Genomic DNA, 19,939 nt, shown 5'->3' on the forward strand with positions numbered 1-19,939 from the left:
AATGTTGTTAATTGGCTTCTCAAGGGTCCCAGTTGAGATCAGACCTTCTTGTCCTGGCTTTTGTTTTGGCATATTAGAAGATAGAGTGGTTACACGCCACCTCCCCAGTTCCAAACATTCCAGGGGAAAAGATGTAACATTCTCCCCAGTGAGTGACATTATCACCTGCCTCATCCACACCTTCCCCAGTTCCATTGATTGGAAGGGCTGATACTGGAGTCAATCTCTTGAGTTTTTAGTGCTGCAGGATGCATGTAGTTGGGATCACAAGTGTTATGCTCAGAACCATCTGCCTCTTTGTTTGCAGCTTCCTCAGTGGGAGCTGAGGAGGGTCTGGAATCCAAATAATCCTCATCTGTTGTTTCTGTGTTGCCAGGTCTGTAATGGGGCAGAGTACCTGAAACTGTCTATGGAGGAGATGGTACAAGTTGTGCAGTTAAACGCTGGCTCAGAGACAACAGAATGTTCAGGTAACCCCGAGCGGTGAACTACAGCTGGAATGTGGGAGAAGGTTGGGGGAGGAGGGGGCTGAGTTGAGTTGAGTTGAGTTGGTGGGATGGGGTAGGGGCTATGTGAGTGGGGTGGTGGAATAGGAGGATGGGATGGGGGTGAAGTGGATGGGGTGGGGTAGAGGGTGGTGTGCTTTTGGGGGTGGGGAAGGGGTTAAGTGAGTGGGTAGGGTGAGGTGGGGGTTGATTTTCCAGAGGTAGAGAGGGTGGAGGAATGATGTGGGTTTCTCAGTTTTGTAGACTGGGGGAGATCTGACATCAGCTTTCCAAGGTTTGGGTTTGGAAGTGCACAATATACCAAGGCTGGAGCGTGACAAGGTATTGGTGCTGACTTGGGAATTCAGTGTAAAGGGGGAAGGAGATGCTGCTTTTTATGTATTTTTTTCAGCTTCCAGAAGCTGGTGATTACTCAAACCTGTAACTAAGTAAACCAGCGGATGACTGATGAGTTTTTAAGGTTTAATCCCTCTAAACATGTGCTGTCATTTAAACCAATACTGGGGAGATATGAGTAAGCATTAAATGTATCACATTACTTGCTAAACTACTGGTATAACAGATAACAGTTAAGTTATAGTTCTAAACTTGAAACCTAATTATTGAAATAAAACACAACAAAGGTGGCACAGTATATGATGTGTTCCAGTTATAGCATGTGGGATCTTGCAGGCACCAGTATGATTCACAGCAACCACATCTGCAATGTCTGCAGCTCAAGGAACTTAGTCTCCAAAGCTTGACTCCAGTCCATCAACTTGGAGCCAATGATGCAGAGTGCAAGGGGAATATTATTTGGACACTTTCTTCCAGGAGGCAGTCATGCTTCTTAGGCTGGGTGCCTCATATTTTTCAGGGATAGGAGGGAGTGACATAAAATGACGCAGATATGGAGGTGAAGAAAGTAACAATAGTGCAGCCTCAGCTCCTGCAATTGTTCAACACTTCGAGATTCTAGCTGCTGGTGCAAACAGAAGTGAGCACTGCGGGGAGAATAAACAAACTAACAGTGGTACAGGGAACTACCAAAGTGGGGGAGTAAAAAGAATGCAGTTGTAGTCGGGGGCAGTATTATTTGGGGGTTAGATACCATTCTCTGCAGCTAAGAGCATGAGTCCCAAAGGCTGTGTTGCCTACCTGGAGCCAAGGTTAGGGACATCTCAGGAGTGGAGAAGAGCCTGTGTGAGGGGAAGGTTCCAGTTGTTGTGGTTCACGTGGATACCATTGACATTGGTAGAACTATAAAGAGATTCTGCTGAGTAAACATGAACAACTCGATAGTAAATTAAAAGGCAGAACTACAAAGGTAATAAGCTCTGGATAACTACATGGGCCACAAAAGGTAATTTCGATGAGAAAGTTGTGTCAGTGGAAATCATGAATATCAATTCATGGAGAGCCAGCACCAGTACAGGGGAAAGACTATTAACATAAGAACATAAGAAATAGGAGCAGGAGTAGGCCATCTAGCCCTTCGAGCCTGCCCCGCCATTCAATAAGATCATGGCTGATCTGTTGTGGCTCAGTTCCACTTTCCCGCCCTCTCCCCATAACCCTTAATCCCCTCTCTTATCAAAAACCCATCAACCCGCTTCTTAAAAATATTTAGCGAGGCAGCCTCCACCACTTCAACGGGCAGAGAATTCCAGAGATTCACCACCCTTTGAGTGAAGAAGTTCCTCCTCAACTCCGTTCTAAACCGCCTCCCCTTTATCTTGAGGCTGTGCCCCCTAGTCCTACTGTCTTTTTTGAGCGGGAAGAGTCTCTCCACCTCTATCCTATCCATCCCATTCATCATCTTATACGTCTCAATGAGGGAGGCAAAGGCCCAGTGGTATTATTGCTGCACTATTAATCTAGATGCTCAGCTAATGTTCTGGGGACCCAGGTTCGAATCCCACCATGGCAGGTGGTGGAATTTGAATTCAGTTAAAGAGTATCTACTAATGACCATGAATCCATCGTTGATTGTTATAAAAACCCATCTGGTTCATTCATGTCCTTTATGGAAGGAAATGTGCCATCCTTACCTGGTCTGGCCTACTCCACCAATGTGGTTGACTCTCAACTGCCCTCAGGCAACTAGAGAGGGCAATAAATGCTGGCCAGCCAATGACACTCATGTCCCACAAATAATTTTTTTAAAAGAAAGCTGCACCATTGGAGCTGTGCTGGCATAAAGAGGACTTTAAATTAAATAGTTGTGTAGAGAATCCAAGTGAGGGGTGTTTTGTAAAGTTAATGAGAAAGGACAATGCAACAAAACAGGATAGTGATAGAGGTAACAATAACCAGAGGGTGACAAGGAAGGACAGAGCAGCAAACATAGGAGTATACCAGCAATCATAGTCAGAATTGGGAAGAATAGTATAAAGACAAAAGGCGCCTTATTTGAATGCACACAGCATTCGTAACATAAGGAATTAATCAACAGGAAATACTTTAAAAATTAAATGAGCATAATATGATAGCCATTAGAATCACATAGCAACATGTTGGGAGCTGAATATTTGAGATATGACGTTTCAGAAGAGAGGAAGAAAGGTAAAAGAGGTGGGGTAGCTCTGTAAAAATGAATATCAGTGCAGGACTGAAAATGACCTTGGATTAGAGGTTCAAGACTTAGAATCATTTTGGGAACAGAAAATAAATGAAAACGAAATAAATCACTCGTGGAAGTAGTTTATAATCTCTCTCTCTGCAGGAACAGTCTCTCTCTCTCTCTCTCTCTGCTGTGACAGCCCCTCTCTCTCTGCAGTAACTCTCTCTCTGTAGTACCACTCTTTCTGCAATAACCCTCTCTCTCTCTCTCTGCAGTAACAGCCTCTCTCTCTCTCCGTGCAGTCACAACCTCTCTTTGTCACCTCCCTCTCTTTCTCTCTCCCCCTCTGCAGTAACAGCCTCTCTCTCTCTCTCCAGTAACAACATCTCTCCCTCTCTCTCTGCAGCACCAGCCTCTCTCCCCGCTCTCTGCAGTAACAACCTCTCTCTCACTGTGCAGTAAGTCTTTCTCTCTCTCTCTCTCTGCAATAACACCCTCTCCTTCTCTATCTCTGCAGTAAAACTTCTCTCTCTCTCTGCAGGAACAGCGTCTCTCTCTCTCGCTCTCTGCAGTAACAGCCTCACTCTCTCTCTCCAGTAACATCTCTCTCTCTGTCTCTGCAATAACACCCTCTCCTGCTCTCTCTCTGCAGTAAAACTTCTCTGTCTCTCTCTCTCTGCAGTAACAGCCTCACTCTCTCTCTCCAGTAACATCTCTCTCTCTCTGTCTCTGCAATAACAGCCTCTCTTGCTCTCTCTCCCTTAATCTCTCTCTCTCTCTCTGCAACAATGGTCTCTCTCTCACTTGTAACTGCACCTCTACTGTGTAAATGCTTTGCCTTGTAATACTGTCTCCCTGTGTACTGATTATCTGTGGAATAATACCTCAGTGGCATTGCAGACACCTTCATCTTGGCTGTTCGCTGTGGATATAGGCACATAATGTGGCAACTTTTGAGAGAGCCAGTTATACTTTGAGCCTAGAGATGGGACCTGAAACTGAGCTAGAGATAAAGCGTGTGCAGATTTCTGACCCAGCCCAAGGTCGGAAACTGAGTCCAGTTCTGGGGCCCCTTATTGTGTTATTACAGCATTAGGGCAAGTAAACTGAGAATTTGAGTTCAGCACCAGCGTGATGGGGAGAGGCAACTGGTGTTGTTTCTGTATGGGAAACTAGAGGCAGCAAAGAGATGACCCTAGTGGAAGGATCCAGGATCCAGTATTGTACAGAAGCAAGTTAATATCAACATGTTTCTTCGATTCTACAAAAGGGCATGGGCACAAACTCGGGAAGGGTGAATGAAACAGGTATTTCCAGTTTAACTATTTGTAACCATAGAAGTGCTATGGTGCAGAAAGAGGCCATTCAGTCCATTGAGTCTGTACAATTCTTTAAAAGAGCACCCCACCCAGGCCTTCCCCTCCACCCCATCCAGTGACTCTGCACATTTACCTTGGCTAATCCACCCAACCAGCCCTTCGGAGCATCCAGAGGAAACCCATGCAGACGCAGGGGAACACACAAACCTCACACAGACAGTCACCTGAGGCCGGAATTGAACCCAGATGCCTAGCGTTGTGAGGCAGCAGAGCTTGCCACCATGCTGCCCATAAGTGGAAGCTGGTGAGTATGTGTGACTGTGATGTGTCTGTTGTTCATAACTTATTATTTCAGTAAATGGAAAACAGAGCATTATGAAAGGGATTGTCAGACATGCTTCCTCATCAGCAGCACTAACTAAATAGCTGCCAGGGTTGTTTTCCTGGTCTCTCGTTACGTTCCCTATACTCTCTGCTCTCAGTCTAACTGTGGAATTTATGTCTGAAAGCCTTGTACTCTTTACAAGGACCTTTCACAGCCATGTACGCTGGGTTAGCACATGCCCAAAGGGTGGTGATGGCACAGATGGAGGCCATTCATCCCATCAAGTGTATGCCAGAAATAATTTGTTCTTGCACACTTTAGCAAAAGAAATACTACAGATAATCACAGAATGACATTTGTGAGAGAGTACAAGTCTCAGAAAGGTCATTAACCGGAGAGGCTTTTGTGTTTAGGGGAAGCTGAACTTTTACAGTCTGACGCTGGCTTTGGGCAGGAATATTGGACTGACTCTACTCATCTGCTGGAACCTCTTTCAGCCCTGTAAAACCACAAATATTTTGCAGGCATTTCCACTGGTAATAAAGGTTGTCATTTTGTAAAAAAGTGTAGAACATAGAACACTACAGCACAAACAGGCCCTTCGGCCCACTAGTTGCGCTGATCACTTGTATACCTATTAAGCCATAGACCTATCTATAACCCCCAATCCCATTAGATCCCATATACTCATCCAGAAGTCTTTTAAAAGACCCCAGCGAGTTTGCCTCCACCACCACCGACAGCAGCCGATTCCATTCACTCACCACCCTCAAGTGCTTCGAGTGTAGCTCATATTTCAGGAGGAGGGAACCCCTCCAAAGTTCTGCAAAGACGCTTGTGTCAGAGTTGCTCCAAAATGTATCCTTCAGTCTCTATCTTCTAATCGTAGTGAGTTAGAGCGTAGGACCTCTCCACTCTGTGAAACCTTTGGTGACGCTTCACAATGCACAGTGATTAAGGGGATAGGATGGAGGGGAGGGGCTGAGTGGGATGTTCTTTCAGTGAGTCAGTGTGAACTCAATGGGCTGAATGGTCCCTTTCTGCACTGTAAAGTTTGTATGGATTCTATGGAATAAGTACTTCAAACTTTGTCCAGTCTTTATTCAAAAGGCACTGAAAAGTAGAAATAAGTAATATAAAAATCTCAACTAAGGTATGTCAGAGCAGCTTGTGTGTCTGGACATACAGTCTGTGGGAGTTTATAGACAGACTGTCCCAAGCAAATACATTGACAGGGCACTGTTTCCCATTCAGAGTCATTGAACTATGGTGCAGTTTGTAGATACTCTGACACATAAAGGGAAGCAAAATATCATTCGGATTTTGCTCTCATGTGACGATACTGTGCTTTTAAGAAACGGATTTGTATCATGTTTCTTGTAAGGAGTATGCTTGGAATTCAGCCCTGTTTTACGCGCTGCCAGTTTATCTGTCAGGCAGTTCACATGCTGAGAATGCAGACCAATAATTGATTTGAGCTCGGGATGTGCTTGTTATAATCTGAGATTAAAACAAACACATTTTCTTTATTCAGTTTTTCCTGTTGCGTTTCAGAGGATTTTGATTGGGTTGATTGACAGATTCACAAGCTTAAGGGGAGGAGCTAAATTTATAGGGAAAAGCAGGGTCTGAAAGAAGCAAGAGGTCTCTCTCTCTCTCTGCAGGCTTCTGTTTGGGACGTGCTGGGAGAAGTAAGTCTCTCTTGTCCCTCTCTCTCTCTCTCTGTCTTTCTCTCTAGAGTTGTTCTGAGACTTGAGGAATGGCACCCCAAGTGTAAGCACGTAGTCTGTATGTTGCTAACTTATTCTAAACAGGAGTTTAAATCTTGCAGGGGAATGCTGCTTGAATTAGAACTGATACAGATAGGTTAGCAGTTCAGAATTGTATCAGGTCACGTTTAACTATTACAGTCGGTAAATGTTAAGCTTTTTCATTTGTTATCGTTAAACTATATTGTTAAAATAAAGAGTGTTTGGATAAAAGCTTTCTAGTGTGTCAATAGAAACACATGTGGAATGAAACACCTTATCCTCACACTAATGCAAAAATAAAAAAACTTTGGGGTTGAGTCAGGCTTTATACCACTCTCTAGGGTTTCTGCTTTGGAACCCTAATACCAGAGCTTGGTCACATCTCGTAGAGGAGCAGTGCAGGATGGGAGCGGGTAGCCAATAGTGTAGAAAATAAGATGAACCCATGAAATAGAGAACAAAGGTCACAGAAAATGATCCTATTCAGTAGCTGCAATGTACCTGTTGCCAGTGAGGACAAAGGTAAAGACAGCCAGAATGTGAGCCATGGCATCTTGAAGCAGGACTGAATTGTATCAGAGAGTGACTGGACTCTGTAATGCAGGATAGGGCATCTGAATACCATGAACATTTCCAGCTGGAAGGAACTGATGATCCCATTGGCTATGGAGTCTAGGATCAAGTCAATAGAGCACAACTGTTCACATCAGTTATAGGATGCTCATCATGGGTTATGTAACTCGTAGCTTAGAGGCCCAGACTAATGCTCTGGGTCAAGAGGTCAATCTTAACACTTCAGATGTTGGAATTTAAATTCATTTGTAAACCTGGAATTGAAAAGCTAGCCTCGGTAATGGTGATGATGAAATCCCATCTGGTTCACTGATATCCTTCAGGGAAGGAAATCTATCTTCCTTACCTGTCTGGCCTACATGTGACTCCAGAGCCACAGCAATGTGGTCGACTCTTAACTGCCCTTTGAAATTGCTGAGCAAATCACACGGTTCGAGCAGCAATTAAGGATGGGCAACAAATAGTGAACTTGCCAGTGATGTCCACGTCCAATAAAAGAATAAAATAAAACAGAATATAGAATCAGATCTTTCAGGAGCATGATGGCAGATTAGAACTGCCTTCCTCTAAAGGTAATTAATGCTTAATTATTCATTATTAAAAAGTGACTGATCGGGTTTTGTTTAAGAAAACCATTAAGGTGTATGAATTGAAGTGCATGAAGATAGATTGCAGATCAGCGTTGATCTCATTGAATGGATGAATAGGCGCAAAGGGTTAAATGGCCTTTTCCTTTTCCTGTGTTCTTAGAATATCCTTGGGTACCATTGAGGGTCGGTGTCCACCCTGGGATAGACTGCACTCATGTCTGGAAGGGGATGATACTGCTGGGTTACAGTTCCACAGGCATCCAACATTTTCCAGGAATGCAGGTTGTCCAGAAACTGAGTGTGACTAAACACATTGACAAAGGAAGAGCAGTAGCTGTGGTTTATATGGACTTCAACAAGGTGTTTGATAAGGTCCCCCATGCAAGACTTATTGAGAAAGTGAGGGGACATGGGATCCAAGGGGACGTTGCTTTGTGGATCCAGAACTGGCTTGCCCACAGAAAGCAGAGAGTGGTAGTAGATGGGTCTTTTTCTGCATGGAGGTCAGTCACCAGTGGAGTGCCCTAGGGATCTGTTCTAGGACCCTTGCAGTCTATGATTTTTATAAATGACCTGGATGAGGAAGTGGACAGATGGGTTGGTAAGTTTGCCAATGACACGAAGGTTGGAGGTGTTGTGGATAGTGTGGAGGGATGTCAGAAGTTGCAGCGTGACATAAATAAGATGCAAGACTGGGCAGAGAAGTGGCAGATGTACTTCAACCCGGAGAAATGTGTGGTGGTTCATTTTGGCAGGTCAAATGGGATGAAGGAATATAATATTAAGGGTAAAACTCTTAGCAGTGTGGAAGATCAGAAGGATCTTGGGGTATGGGTTCATAGGACTCTCAAATTGGCTTCTCAGGTAGAGGATGTGGTTAAGAAGGCGTATGGTGTACTGGCCTTCAACAATCAAGGAATTGAGTTTAGGAGTCGGGAGATAATGCTGCAGCTGTATAAGACCCTGGTCAGACCCCACCTGGAGTACTGTGCGCAGTTCTGGTCGCCTCATTACAGGAAGGATGTGGAAGCCATTGAAAGGGTGCAGAGGAGATATACAAGGGTGTTGATTGGATTGGGTGGCATGCCTTATGAGGATAGGTTGAGAGAGCTCGGTCTTTTCTCCTTGGAGAGATGAAGGATGAGAGGTGACCTGATAGAGGTGTATAAGATGTTGAGAGGTATAGATCAGGTGGATTCTCAGAGGCTTTTTCCCAGGGCTGAAATGGCTGCCACAAGAGGACACAGATTTAGGGTGCTGGGGAATAGGTACAGAGGTAAGTTTTTCACTCAGAGGGTGGTAGGTGCGTGGAATGGGCTGCCAGCAATGGTGGATTCCATAGAACCACAGAAACAGGCCTTTTGGCCCTTCTTGTCTGTGCCGAACTATTTTTCTGCCTAGTCCCACTGACCTGCACCTGGACCATATCCCTCCACACCCCTCTCATCCATGAACCTGTCCAAGTTTTTCTTAAATGTTAAAAGTGACCCCGCATTTACCACTTTATCCGGCAGCTCATTCCACACTCCCACCGCTCTCTGCATGAAGAATCCCCCCTAATATTCCCTTTAAACTTTTCACTCTTAACCCATGTCCTCTAGTTTTTTTTCTCCCCTAGCCTCAGTGGAAAAAGCCTGCTTGCATTCACTCTATCTATACCCATCAAAATCTTATACACCTCTATCAAATCTCCCCTCATTCTCCAGGGAATAAAGTCCTAACCTATTCAATCTCTGTCTGTAACTCAGTTTCTCAAGTCCCAGCAACATCTTTGCAAACCTTCTCTGCACTCTTTCAACCTTATTAATATCCTTCCTGTAATTTGGGGACCAAAACTACCCTCCATTTTGGCGCAGGACAACCGGAAGGAGTCGCCCTGAACTCTCGATAGGGTCTTTTAAGAGACTTCTGGATGAGTACATGGAACTTAGTAGGATTGAGGGTTATAGGTAAGCCTAGTAGGTCGGGATATATTCGGCGCAACTTATGGGCCAAAGGGCGTGTTTGTACTGTAGTTTTTCTATGTTCTATGTTTGCCAAAATTTGGCTAGAAGAGGTATTACATCTAAACCTAATTCTCACCTAATGGTTACATCGAGCAGCTTTCCAGGGTGAATTACTGAACGTTGGAGGGACAGGAGCCTTGTTTCCATCACTTAAACCAACAGGTTGCTGGACAGTGATCAGGGTCAGGGACACTCACTCTCAGTAATCCTCATACCATAAGGTTTAAGTTGGGTATGGAAAAAGACAAAGAAAATTCCAGAATTAGATAATTAAACAAACTGAACAAATATTTCTCTTCGGTATTCACGCAGGGAGACGTAAATGTAGTTGTGGAGAACACTGGGTTACAGGGTTGTAAACTGGATAGTATTGCAGTAGATAAGGAGGATGTGCTGGATATTCTTGAGGGTTTGAAAATAGATAAGTCCCCTGGGCCGGATGGGATTTACCCTAGGATTCTCTGGGAGGCAAGAGAGGCGATTGCGAAGCCTCTGGCGCTGATCTTCAGGTCATCGTTGGTCACAGGTATAGTGCCAGAAGACTGGAGGATAGCGAATGTTGTCCCATTGTTTAAGAAGGGGAACAGAGACTTTCCCGGGAATTATAGACCAGTGAGTCTTACTTCTGTTGTGGGCAAAGTATTAGAAAAAATTATTAGGGATAGGATTTATAGTTATCTAGAGAGTAATGAATTGATTGGAGATAGCACGGTTTTGTGGAGGGTAGGTCGTGCCTTACTAACCTTATTGAGTTTTTTTGAGAAAGTGACCAAAGAGGTGGATGGGGGTAAGGCAGTTGACGTGGTATATATGGACTTTAGTAAGGCATTTGATAAGGTTCACCATGGAAGGCTTCTGCAGAAAATGCAGATATATGGGATTGGGGGTAATCTAGGTAATTGGATCAGGAATTGGCTAGCAGATAGGAGACAGAGGGTGGTGGTTGATAGAAAGTATTCGTCATGGAGTTCGGTTACAAGTGGTGTGCCTCAGGGATCTGTTTTGGGGCCACTGCTGTTTGTAATTTTTATAAATGATCTGGATGAGGGTATAGAAGGATGGATTAGTAAATTTGCTGATGACACCAAAGTTGGAGGAGTGGTAGATAGTGAAGAGGGGTATCATAGTTTACAGAGAGACTTGGACAAGTTGCAGAGCTGGGCCGAGAGGTGGTGGATGGAGTTTAATGTGGAAAAGTGTGAGGTAATTCACTTTGGCAGGAATAACAGATGTGTAGAGTATAGGGCTAACGGTAGGACTCTGAATAGTGTTGATGAACAGAGGGATCTAGGTGTATGTGTACATAGATCCCTGAAAGTTGGGAATCAAGTCGATAAGGTTGTTAGGAAGGCATACGGTGCCTTGGCATTTATTGGTAGGGGGATTGAATTTAGGAGCCGCGACGTCATGTTGCAACTGTACAAAACTCTGGTGCGGCTGCACTTGGAGTATTGTGTGCAGTTCTGGTCCCCACATTATTGGAAGGATGTGGAGGCTTTGGAGAGGGTGCAGAGGAGGTTTACCAGGATGTTGCCTGGTATGGAGGGAAGGTCCTATGAGGAGAGACTGAGGGATATGGGGTTGTTTTCGCTAGAAAGAAGGCGGCTAAGAGGGGATCTTATTGAAACATATAAGATGATTAGAGGTTTAGATAGGGTGGACAGTGATAGCCTTTTTCCTCGGATGGAGAAAGCTAGCACGAGGGGGCATAGCTTTAAATTAAGGGGTGGTAGTTATAGGACGGATGTCAGGGGTAGGTTCTTTACCCAGAGGGTGGTGAGGGATTGGAATGCCCTGCCTGCTGCAGTTGTAGATGCGCCTAGTTTGGGGGCATTTAAGAGGTCCGTGGATAGGTTTGTGGATGGAAAGGGATTGGTTTAGGTTAGAGGGTCATTGCTTTTCTCTTAATTGGTCGGTGCAACATCGTGGGCCGAAGGGCCTGTTCTGCGCTGTAATGTTCTGCGTTCTATGTTCTAATTGAGGAGAAACCATTCTCAAACAGGTAAAAACATATCTGGGCTGAATAAATTGAAGCCAAATTTTGGCAGGAGAAACAGTAGCTGAATAATGGACTACCTTCTAAGAAGAGGCTAACAGGCACAGTCAAGCTTTTTCCCTCAAGGGAAAAATAGGGAAAACAATGCCAGAGTTTCTGGGTGACAGAAGAGATCAAAAGGAAGATAAAGAAGAAAAGCATGTGCCTTTAACAGATGTCAGGTACACCCTGCCAGATGCGATTTCATCCTTGTAATAAACCCAGTACCCTCAATTCAATTCACTCATACAGTTTTGAAGTTTAACGCTAGGGAGTGTATATAAGATTGACAGACAGAAAACATGGTGATTTTCCAAATGGCAAGCAGTGATGAGAAGGATCGGTCTTGGACCCCGACTATTCACAATAGATATATCAATGATTTAGATGAGGGAACTAAATTTAATATCTCCAAATATTCATTTAGCACAAAGCTGGATAGGAGAGTGAGCTATGAGAAAGATCCAGAGATCCTTCATTGTCATTTGGACAAGTTGAGTGAGTGGACAAATGCAATATAGTGTGAATGAATGTGATGTTATCCACTTTAATGGTAAAAACGGGAGGGCAGATTATTATTTGAATGGATATAAATTAAGAGATGGGAACGTGAAACAAGACCTGGGTGTCCTTGTGCACCAGTCACTGAAGGTAAGCATGCAGGTGCAGCAGGTGGTAAAGAAGGCAAATGTACATTGGCTTTTATAGTGAGAGGATTCGAGTGCAGGAACAGGGATGTCTTGCTGAAATTTTCATGGCCCTTGTGAGGCCACACCTGGAATATCGTGTGCAGTTTTGGTCTCCTTATCTGAGGAAGAGTATTCTTGCCAAAGAGGGAGGCAGAAAAGATTTACCAAACTGATTTGTGGAATGGCTGGACTGATGTATGAGGAGAGATTGAGTTGGTTAAGATTATATTCACTGGAGTTCTGAAGAATGAGATCTCATAGAAACCTATAAAATCCTAACAGGACCAGGCAGGGTCAATGTAGGAAGGATGTTCCTGACAGCGGGGGAGTCCAGAACCAGGGATCATAGTCTGAGGATACAGACTTTTTAGGATAGGATGAGGAGACATTTCTTCACCCAGAGAGTGGTCAGCCTGCACTACCACAGAATTTGCTACCACTGAAATACTGTATGTTTCTAAGGAGCATTTAGATATAGCACTTGAGGTGAAGGGGATCAAAGATTATGGGGAAAAAGCAGGATCAGTTAGCCATGATCATAATGAATGGTGGAGCAGGCCTCAAGAGCCAAATGGCTTCCTCCTATTTTCTCTGTGCATCGAGTTGTGAAAATCAGGATTCCCAAATTGTTTCCCTGAGTTTATTTTGCTGTTCTTTCAGATCAGCCAGCTGCAACAAGAAGACTCCCCAGTACAAAACTGCCCAAGATGCCTTTGCAGAGAGACACTGGAAGCTGCCTGGGTGCATACAATCCCAGCTGTCACTGGGCAGAAGGCTCACAACTCAACATGAAGACCCTGACATTCACGAGTGGTGCGAGGTTGCAGGTGGAAGCCATTCCGCCTGGGATCCTGGACAAGGTTGACACGTTTTACTGCTGCACGTCATGTGGCAAAGTGTTCTGGGAGGGTTCCCACTTCAGCCGAGTGCTGTCCCAGTTCCAGGATATTCTGCATATCACGGACAATACGACATTTTACCATTTGTAGCAGTTATCAAACGCTTGATGTTTCACCACCATCAAAAGCCACTGCTCATCTTAGATTAGGTAAGAAGGAAAACGAGTTCTGTCACAGGGACACTGTCCACTTTTGGTGTTTGATTTTTTTATCTCTCTTTGTGCATTGCATCTTTTACGTCAAGCTCGGTGACGATGCTGGAATGAAGTACGACTCCAGAATTATCCTAAATATTTCCCACCCCTCCCCCTCTCCCTGCCCCGCCTTGCTACAGATGAATAGCAGACTGTTTTGACGCTGCTGTTTGTTGCTCGATTGTTTTTTTAATATTTTAAGATGCTCAGAAGCTGCTTTGAATCGAAGGCAACGACACTCCCAGCTTCCTGTATCACATTTCAAATCAATAAAATTTCAGTACTGCCTGCTGCTGGTGAGATTTGAGAATGTTTCTGACACAATATAATTACTTCTGGTGCTAAAGACTTCCTTTACTTCCAGAAAAAATACAAACAGATATTTTTGTAGAGTTGTTACAATACAGAAGGACGTTACTCGGCCCATCTTCTCTGTACTCTTACTTGTGAAAGTAACTTACTATGTTCCATTTCACCACCTTTCCTCACGACACTGCAATATTTCTCTCCAGGTAACTCCATTCTCTTTTCAAAGCCACAATTGACCATGTCACCGCCGCCCCACCACCACTCCCCCCCACCCCACAGTGTCGGGACGTGCATTCCAGATCCAAACCGCTGTGCACACAAAAAAATGTTTTCGCTCATGTCTCCGTTGTCTCTTTAACCAATCACCTTAAATCTGTGTCTTCTGGTCCCGGGGCAGGGTGGGGGGGGTGGTGATGATCCTTCCACCAATCTCCCTGTTCTGTCTGTCAACAGGCTCCTCATGATTTTGAGCATCTCTATTTAATCTCCTGTAAACCTTCTCTTCTCCAAGGAGGGCAGTCCCAGCTTCTCCAATCTATCCACAAATCCAGAAGGTCCTCATACCTGGATTCATCTCATGAATATTTTCTGCACTGTCTCTAACGCCTTAACATCCTTCATCAAGTGTGGTGTGCAAAACTGGACACAATACTCCGGTTGCGGCTGAATCCGTATTTTATACAGGTTGAACATAAAACTTTGCTTTTGCACTCTGTGCTGCTGTTGATAAACATAAGAACATAAGAAATAGGAGCAGGAGTAGGCCATCTAGCCCCTCGAGCCTGCCCCACCATTCAATAAGATCATGGCTGATCTGTCGTGGCTCAGTTCCACATTCCCGCCCTCTCCCCATAACCCTTAATCCCCTCGCTTATCAAAAACCCATCAACCCACGTCTTAAATATATTTAGCGAGGCAGCCTCCACCACTTCAACGGGCAGAGAATTCCAGAGATTCACCACCCTTTGAGTGAAGAAGTTCCTCTTCAACTCCGTTCTAAACCGCCCCCCCTTTATCTTGAGGCTGTGCCCCCTAGTCCTACTGTCCTTTCTGAGCGGGAAGAGTCTCTCCACCTCTATCCTATCCATCCCGTTCATCATCTTATACGTCTCAATGAGATCTCCCCTCATTCTTCTAAACTCTAACGAGTATAAGCCTAGTTTATTCAGCCTCTCCTCATAGTTCAACCCCCTCAACTCCGGTATCAGCCTAGTAAACTCCCTCCAAGGCCAAAATATCCTTGCGTAAGTGCAGCGACCAAAACTGCACACAGTACTCCAGCTGCGGCCTCACCAGTGCCCTATACAGCCGCAGCAAGACCTCCCTACTTTTATATTCAATCCCCTCGCTATGAAGGCCAGCATCCCATTTGCCTTCCTGACCACCAGCTGCACCTGCAGGCTGGGTTTTTGCGACTCATGCACAAGGACCCCAAGGTCCCTCTGCACCGTCGCATGCTGCGGTTTTTCGCCATGTAAGTAATAATCCTTCCTACCATTATTCCTACCAAAGTGGACAACCTCACATTTGCCAACATTAAATTCCATTTGCCAGTTCCTGGCCCATTCGCCCAGCCTATCTAGATCTAGCCCAGGATAAATCTAGATCTAGATAACTAGATATCTAGATAAAGCCCAGGATGCTGTAAGCTTTGATAACCACTCAAGCTCTCCTGCCACCTTCAATGATTCATGCGTATGTTGTTAGGATCCTGGACCAGAATCCCAAAGGAAACCAGACAAATCCCAATAATCTTTCTGTTTTAGCATACATGTGACGATTGGATGCTTCACTCCTGTAGTGAATCCAGTGACAAACTAGGGATCTTTTATCGCAAAACAAACTTTAAAACGCAGTTTAAATATTGCTCTAACAAATGAAACAGCTTAACTGTCAGCTGTTGAACAATAGTTAAAATTAAAAGAAGCAACTTTAATTTTAACACATCACTTTCAGTTCCAAATCAGCAACGTTCTTCTTAGACTCAAATGCCACTTTAAAAAGATTTACCAACCATAAATATACTTGCTATAATGCATGTAGAGTGTTAAAGCTTTCCAAGCGAGAGAATGAGTTTCAGTGCTGTCTGTCTTCAAACAAACCCCAGCCAGAACTGAAAACTGCTGCAGACCCACTTCTCTCAGTAACTACATCATCACATGACCTTGCCTATCTAAACTCACCTTCCATTCCTTTAATCAAAATTTTCCAGGAACTCTCCAGCCATCAACAAATATCCATTTGCTCTATCCTATGTAAATACTACACGGCTATAACAAGTATTATCCTGCTCTCCCAGAATCCGAGCTAAATGTTTTTCTAGACACACTGACTGCTGCCTGCAGAATAGATGAACTTCTGCCCATTTTTCATCCATCTGAATATGTGAAGGTCTCCATTTGCTCCTTAGGATATTATTTCTAATGTAATAACAATTAGATCCTCCTGTGTATGCTTTCTGATATAACTGCTTTAACTCTGCGTCTTTCTGTTGTAATTCTGCCAACTTTCCAAGAACTTGTCTCAAGCTGCAGTTTTGTGATCTTGTCACTACTCTGTCTGTAAAATCCAGGATATGCTTCCTGCAACACTTCAGTTGTTTAATTTTACACTGGCTTTTCCATACCCAAATTAAACTCTATAATGATCACTGTCCCTTAAGTGTTCTCCCACTGACACTTAATACACTTGGCCCACCTCATTCCCAGGAATTAGGGCCAGCAATAATCCTTGCTTTTCCATTAACTTACTGATGTAGTAAGTTCTCCCCAACACAGTCCAGCAATTCCTGCTCCTCTCTGTCCTTTGTATTATCACTGTCCTAGTCTACATTAGAATTATAAAAAGACTCCCATGATAACTATTTAATTCTTGCACTTCTCTGGAATGTATTTTCAAATTAATTCCTTGATAACTTTTTCACTAGTTGGTGGCTTATAGCCTACACTAAGCAATGGAATGGTACCTGTATTTTTTTTCAAGTTATAATCCATGTAGAGACCAACTTTTAAAATGACCACAACAAATGAACTGAAGGACGCTTTAAGATTTTTACTGTAACTAACAACCTAAAATCAACGTTGTTGGAGCTGCAGTCATCCAGACAAGTGGAGAACATTCCATCACACTGTTGACTTGTGACTTGTAGATAGTGATACAGTTATCCATTGAGGAACACTGTTACTCCTGAGTGATACCCTCAGTTATACAGTTATCCCCAAAGTGAAACAGTTACCACCCTCTGCCTCTTCTCTCTCTCTCCTAGAGTCACCCTCAAGGGATATTTAACCCTGAAAAGAACTGTTACCAATGTCATGGCATCTCTCCCCTACCACGTGCTACAGTTATCTATCAGTGATGTATATGATCTGATGATAAGGTTAACACTCGTAATACAATTACCTACTAATCGATAGCTACTCTGAGTAGTAATTATTCTCCAAGTTATACACTTACCAGTGTTTGATACTTTTAACCCTGGTTACAGTTAACACTGATACAGTTAGCTCCAAGCTCTAGACAGTCTAAAGTGATACCCCAAGTAATACATTTTCTCAAGTGAAACAATTACTGTCTAGTTACTCTGATTGTGTAGTTACTCTTGAATGATACAAATTTATATAATTACTTGTTGAATAATAGTTACCCCTAAATAGTACCACTATTCTCACCCTCCTCCATTTCCAGTGATGCCTTTACCCTCCCAAATGCTGCAGTTATCATCAGTGATGGAGTTACCGCTGAATAACTATGCCAACACTTTGTGCTGTGTACAATAGTCATAGAGGTTTACAGCATGGAAACAGGCCCTTCGGCCCAACTTGTCCATGCCACCCTTTTTTTTAAAAGCCCCTAAAGCTTATCCCAATTGCCCACATTTGGGCCATATCCCTCTATACCCATCGTACCCATGTAACTATCTAAATGCTTTTTAAAAGATAAAATTGTACCTGCCTCTACTACTATCTCTGGCAGCTTGTTCCAGACACTCACCACCCTCTGTGTGAAAAAATTTCCCCTCTGGACACTTTTGTATCTCTCCCCTCTCACCTTAAACCTTTGCCCTCTAGTTTTAGACTCCCCTACCTTTGGGAAAAGATATTGACTATCTAGCCTGATCTGTGCCCCTCATTATTTTATGGATGTCTATAACGTCATCCCTCACTCAGCCTCCTACGCTCCAGAGAAAAAATGTCCCGGTCTATTCAGCCTCTCCTTATAACTCAATCCATCAAGTCCCAGTAGTATCCTAGTAAATCTTTTCCGCACTCTTTCTAGTTTAATAATATCCTTTCTATAATAGGGTGACCAGAATTGCGCACAGTATTCCAAGTGTGGCCTTACCAATGTCTTTTACAACTTGAACAAGACGTCCCAACTCCTGTATTCAATGTTCTGACCAATGAAGTAAAAATTCTGACAACTCCAGGTTTCAGTCCAACCGATTTATTTGACAGTAAACTCACAAGCTTTCGAGGGGACTCCCTCTTCGTCAGGTGAATGGAGAGTTCTGGCCTCGGACAGAGCATATAAAGCACAGACAGTTTAGAGATTACTGATTCGAATTACTGATTAGAAGATTCACATTCTAATCAGTAATCTCTAAACTGTCTGTGCTTTATATGCTCCGTCTGAGGCCAGAACTCTCCATTCACCTGACGAAGAGGGAAACCTCGAAAGCTTGTGAGTCTATTATCAAATAAATCGGTTGGACTAAAACCTGGTGTTGTCAGACTTTTTACTGTGTTTACCCCAGTCCAACGCCGGCAGATCCACATCCTGACCGATGAAACCAAGCATGCCGAATGCCTTCTTCACCAGTCTGTCCACCTGTGAGCCCACTTTCAAGGAGATATGAACAAGTACCTTAGATCTCTTTGTTCTGTAATTCTCCTGAACGCCTGGTTCAATCTACCAAAATGCATCACCTCACATTTGTCTAAATTAAATTCCATCTGCTATTCATCAGCCCACTGGCCCAATTTATCAAGATCCCGTTGCAATCGGAGATAACTTTCTTCACTGCCCACTATGTCACCAATCTTGGTGTCATCTGCAAACTTACTAACCATGCCCCCTATATGCTCATCCAAATCATTAATATAAATGACAAATAACAGTGGACCCTGAGGCACACCGCTGGTCACAGGCATCCAGTTTGAAAAACAGCTCTCTTCAACCACCAAAATTGGCTTCTGTCAAGAAGCCAATTTTGTGTCCAATTAGATACCTCACTGGATCCCGTGAGATTTAATTTTATGCAACAACCTACTATGAGGTACCTTGTCAAAGGCCTTGCTAAAGTCCATGTAGACAACATCAACTGCACTGCCCTCATCTACCTTCTTGGTTACCCCTTCAAAAAACTCAATCAAATTTGTGAGACATGATTTTCCACTCACAAAGCCATGCTGACTGTCTGTAATCAGTCCTTGTATCTCTAAATGCCTGTAGATCCTGTCTCTCAAAATATCTTCCAACAATTTACCCACCACAGATGTGAGGCTCACCGGCCTGTAGTTCCCAGGCTTTTCCTTGCAGCCCTTTTCAAACAAAGGGAGAAGAAACTAAACATTTGTCCCTAAGAAGTAGAGAGAAGAGAAATGATCATTTTGCTTTTTGTCTGCACTGGAGTGCACCTTTGGACTACAGCAGCGTGACTGTTAGAGTTTGGTGACTGAAGAATTTTGGTGAGGAGGGAACAAGGTAATCCTTTCATTTTCAATCTTTCTTCAGAAGCGGAGTAGCTGTGTTGGTAAATAGCACCAGGTGAATATTTCTGCCATGTTTAACATTCCCAGAACTAGAGGCAGTAAAAATAAAGAGAGTCATTTAAAGGCCTGTCACAGCAGGGCAGCTCAGCAATGTAGAATGTTCCTCTTATGCAATGTGGGAAGTCAGGGACATTTCCAAGGTGAACGTGTGCAGGAAGTTTCTCGAACTGCAGCCACTATGTTTCAGAGCTGGAGCTATGACTGGAGTCACTCAGGATTATTCACAAGGATGAGATCTTCATGGATGGTATGTACAATGAGCTAGTCACACTGTCAGTGGAGACTATACCGGCAGAAAGGGAAGGGATGACTACTGCAAAGAGCAAGAGCACTAGACAGGTAAGGATCTGTACGCCAAATATAGGGAAATAGGAAATAAATTTTAAAAAACAGGACCTCAATGATAACAGTCTCAGGATTTGTTCGT

At 43.7% G+C, this 19,939-nt stretch overlaps 1 protein-coding gene across 3 annotated transcripts in view; it reads left to right on the forward strand.

The window, feature by feature from the left end:
• exd3 (exonuclease 3'-5' domain containing 3) overlaps positions 1–13,710 on the forward strand; it is a 342,749-nt gene extending 329,039 nt beyond the window's left edge. For all 3 annotated transcript variants that reach the window (XM_080212184.1, XM_080212185.1, XM_080212187.1), the window contains 2 exons: positions 377–470; positions 12,997–13,710. In XM_080212184.1, the coding sequence (XP_080068310.1) occupies positions 377–470; positions 12,997–13,325 (423 nt within the window). In that variant the 3' untranslated portion in view covers positions 13,326–13,710. The remainder of the gene's footprint in view (positions 1–376; positions 471–12,996) is intronic.
• Positions 13,711–19,939: the final 6,229 nt, after the last annotated feature.

Source organism: Carcharhinus amblyrhynchos, chromosome 25, assembly GCF_965287045.1.
Source record: "Carcharhinus amblyrhynchos chromosome 25, sCarAmb.v2.hapA, whole genome shotgun sequence".
In the NCBI taxonomy this organism is placed as follows: Eukaryota; Metazoa; Chordata; class Chondrichthyes; order Carcharhiniformes; family Carcharhinidae; genus Carcharhinus; species Carcharhinus amblyrhynchos.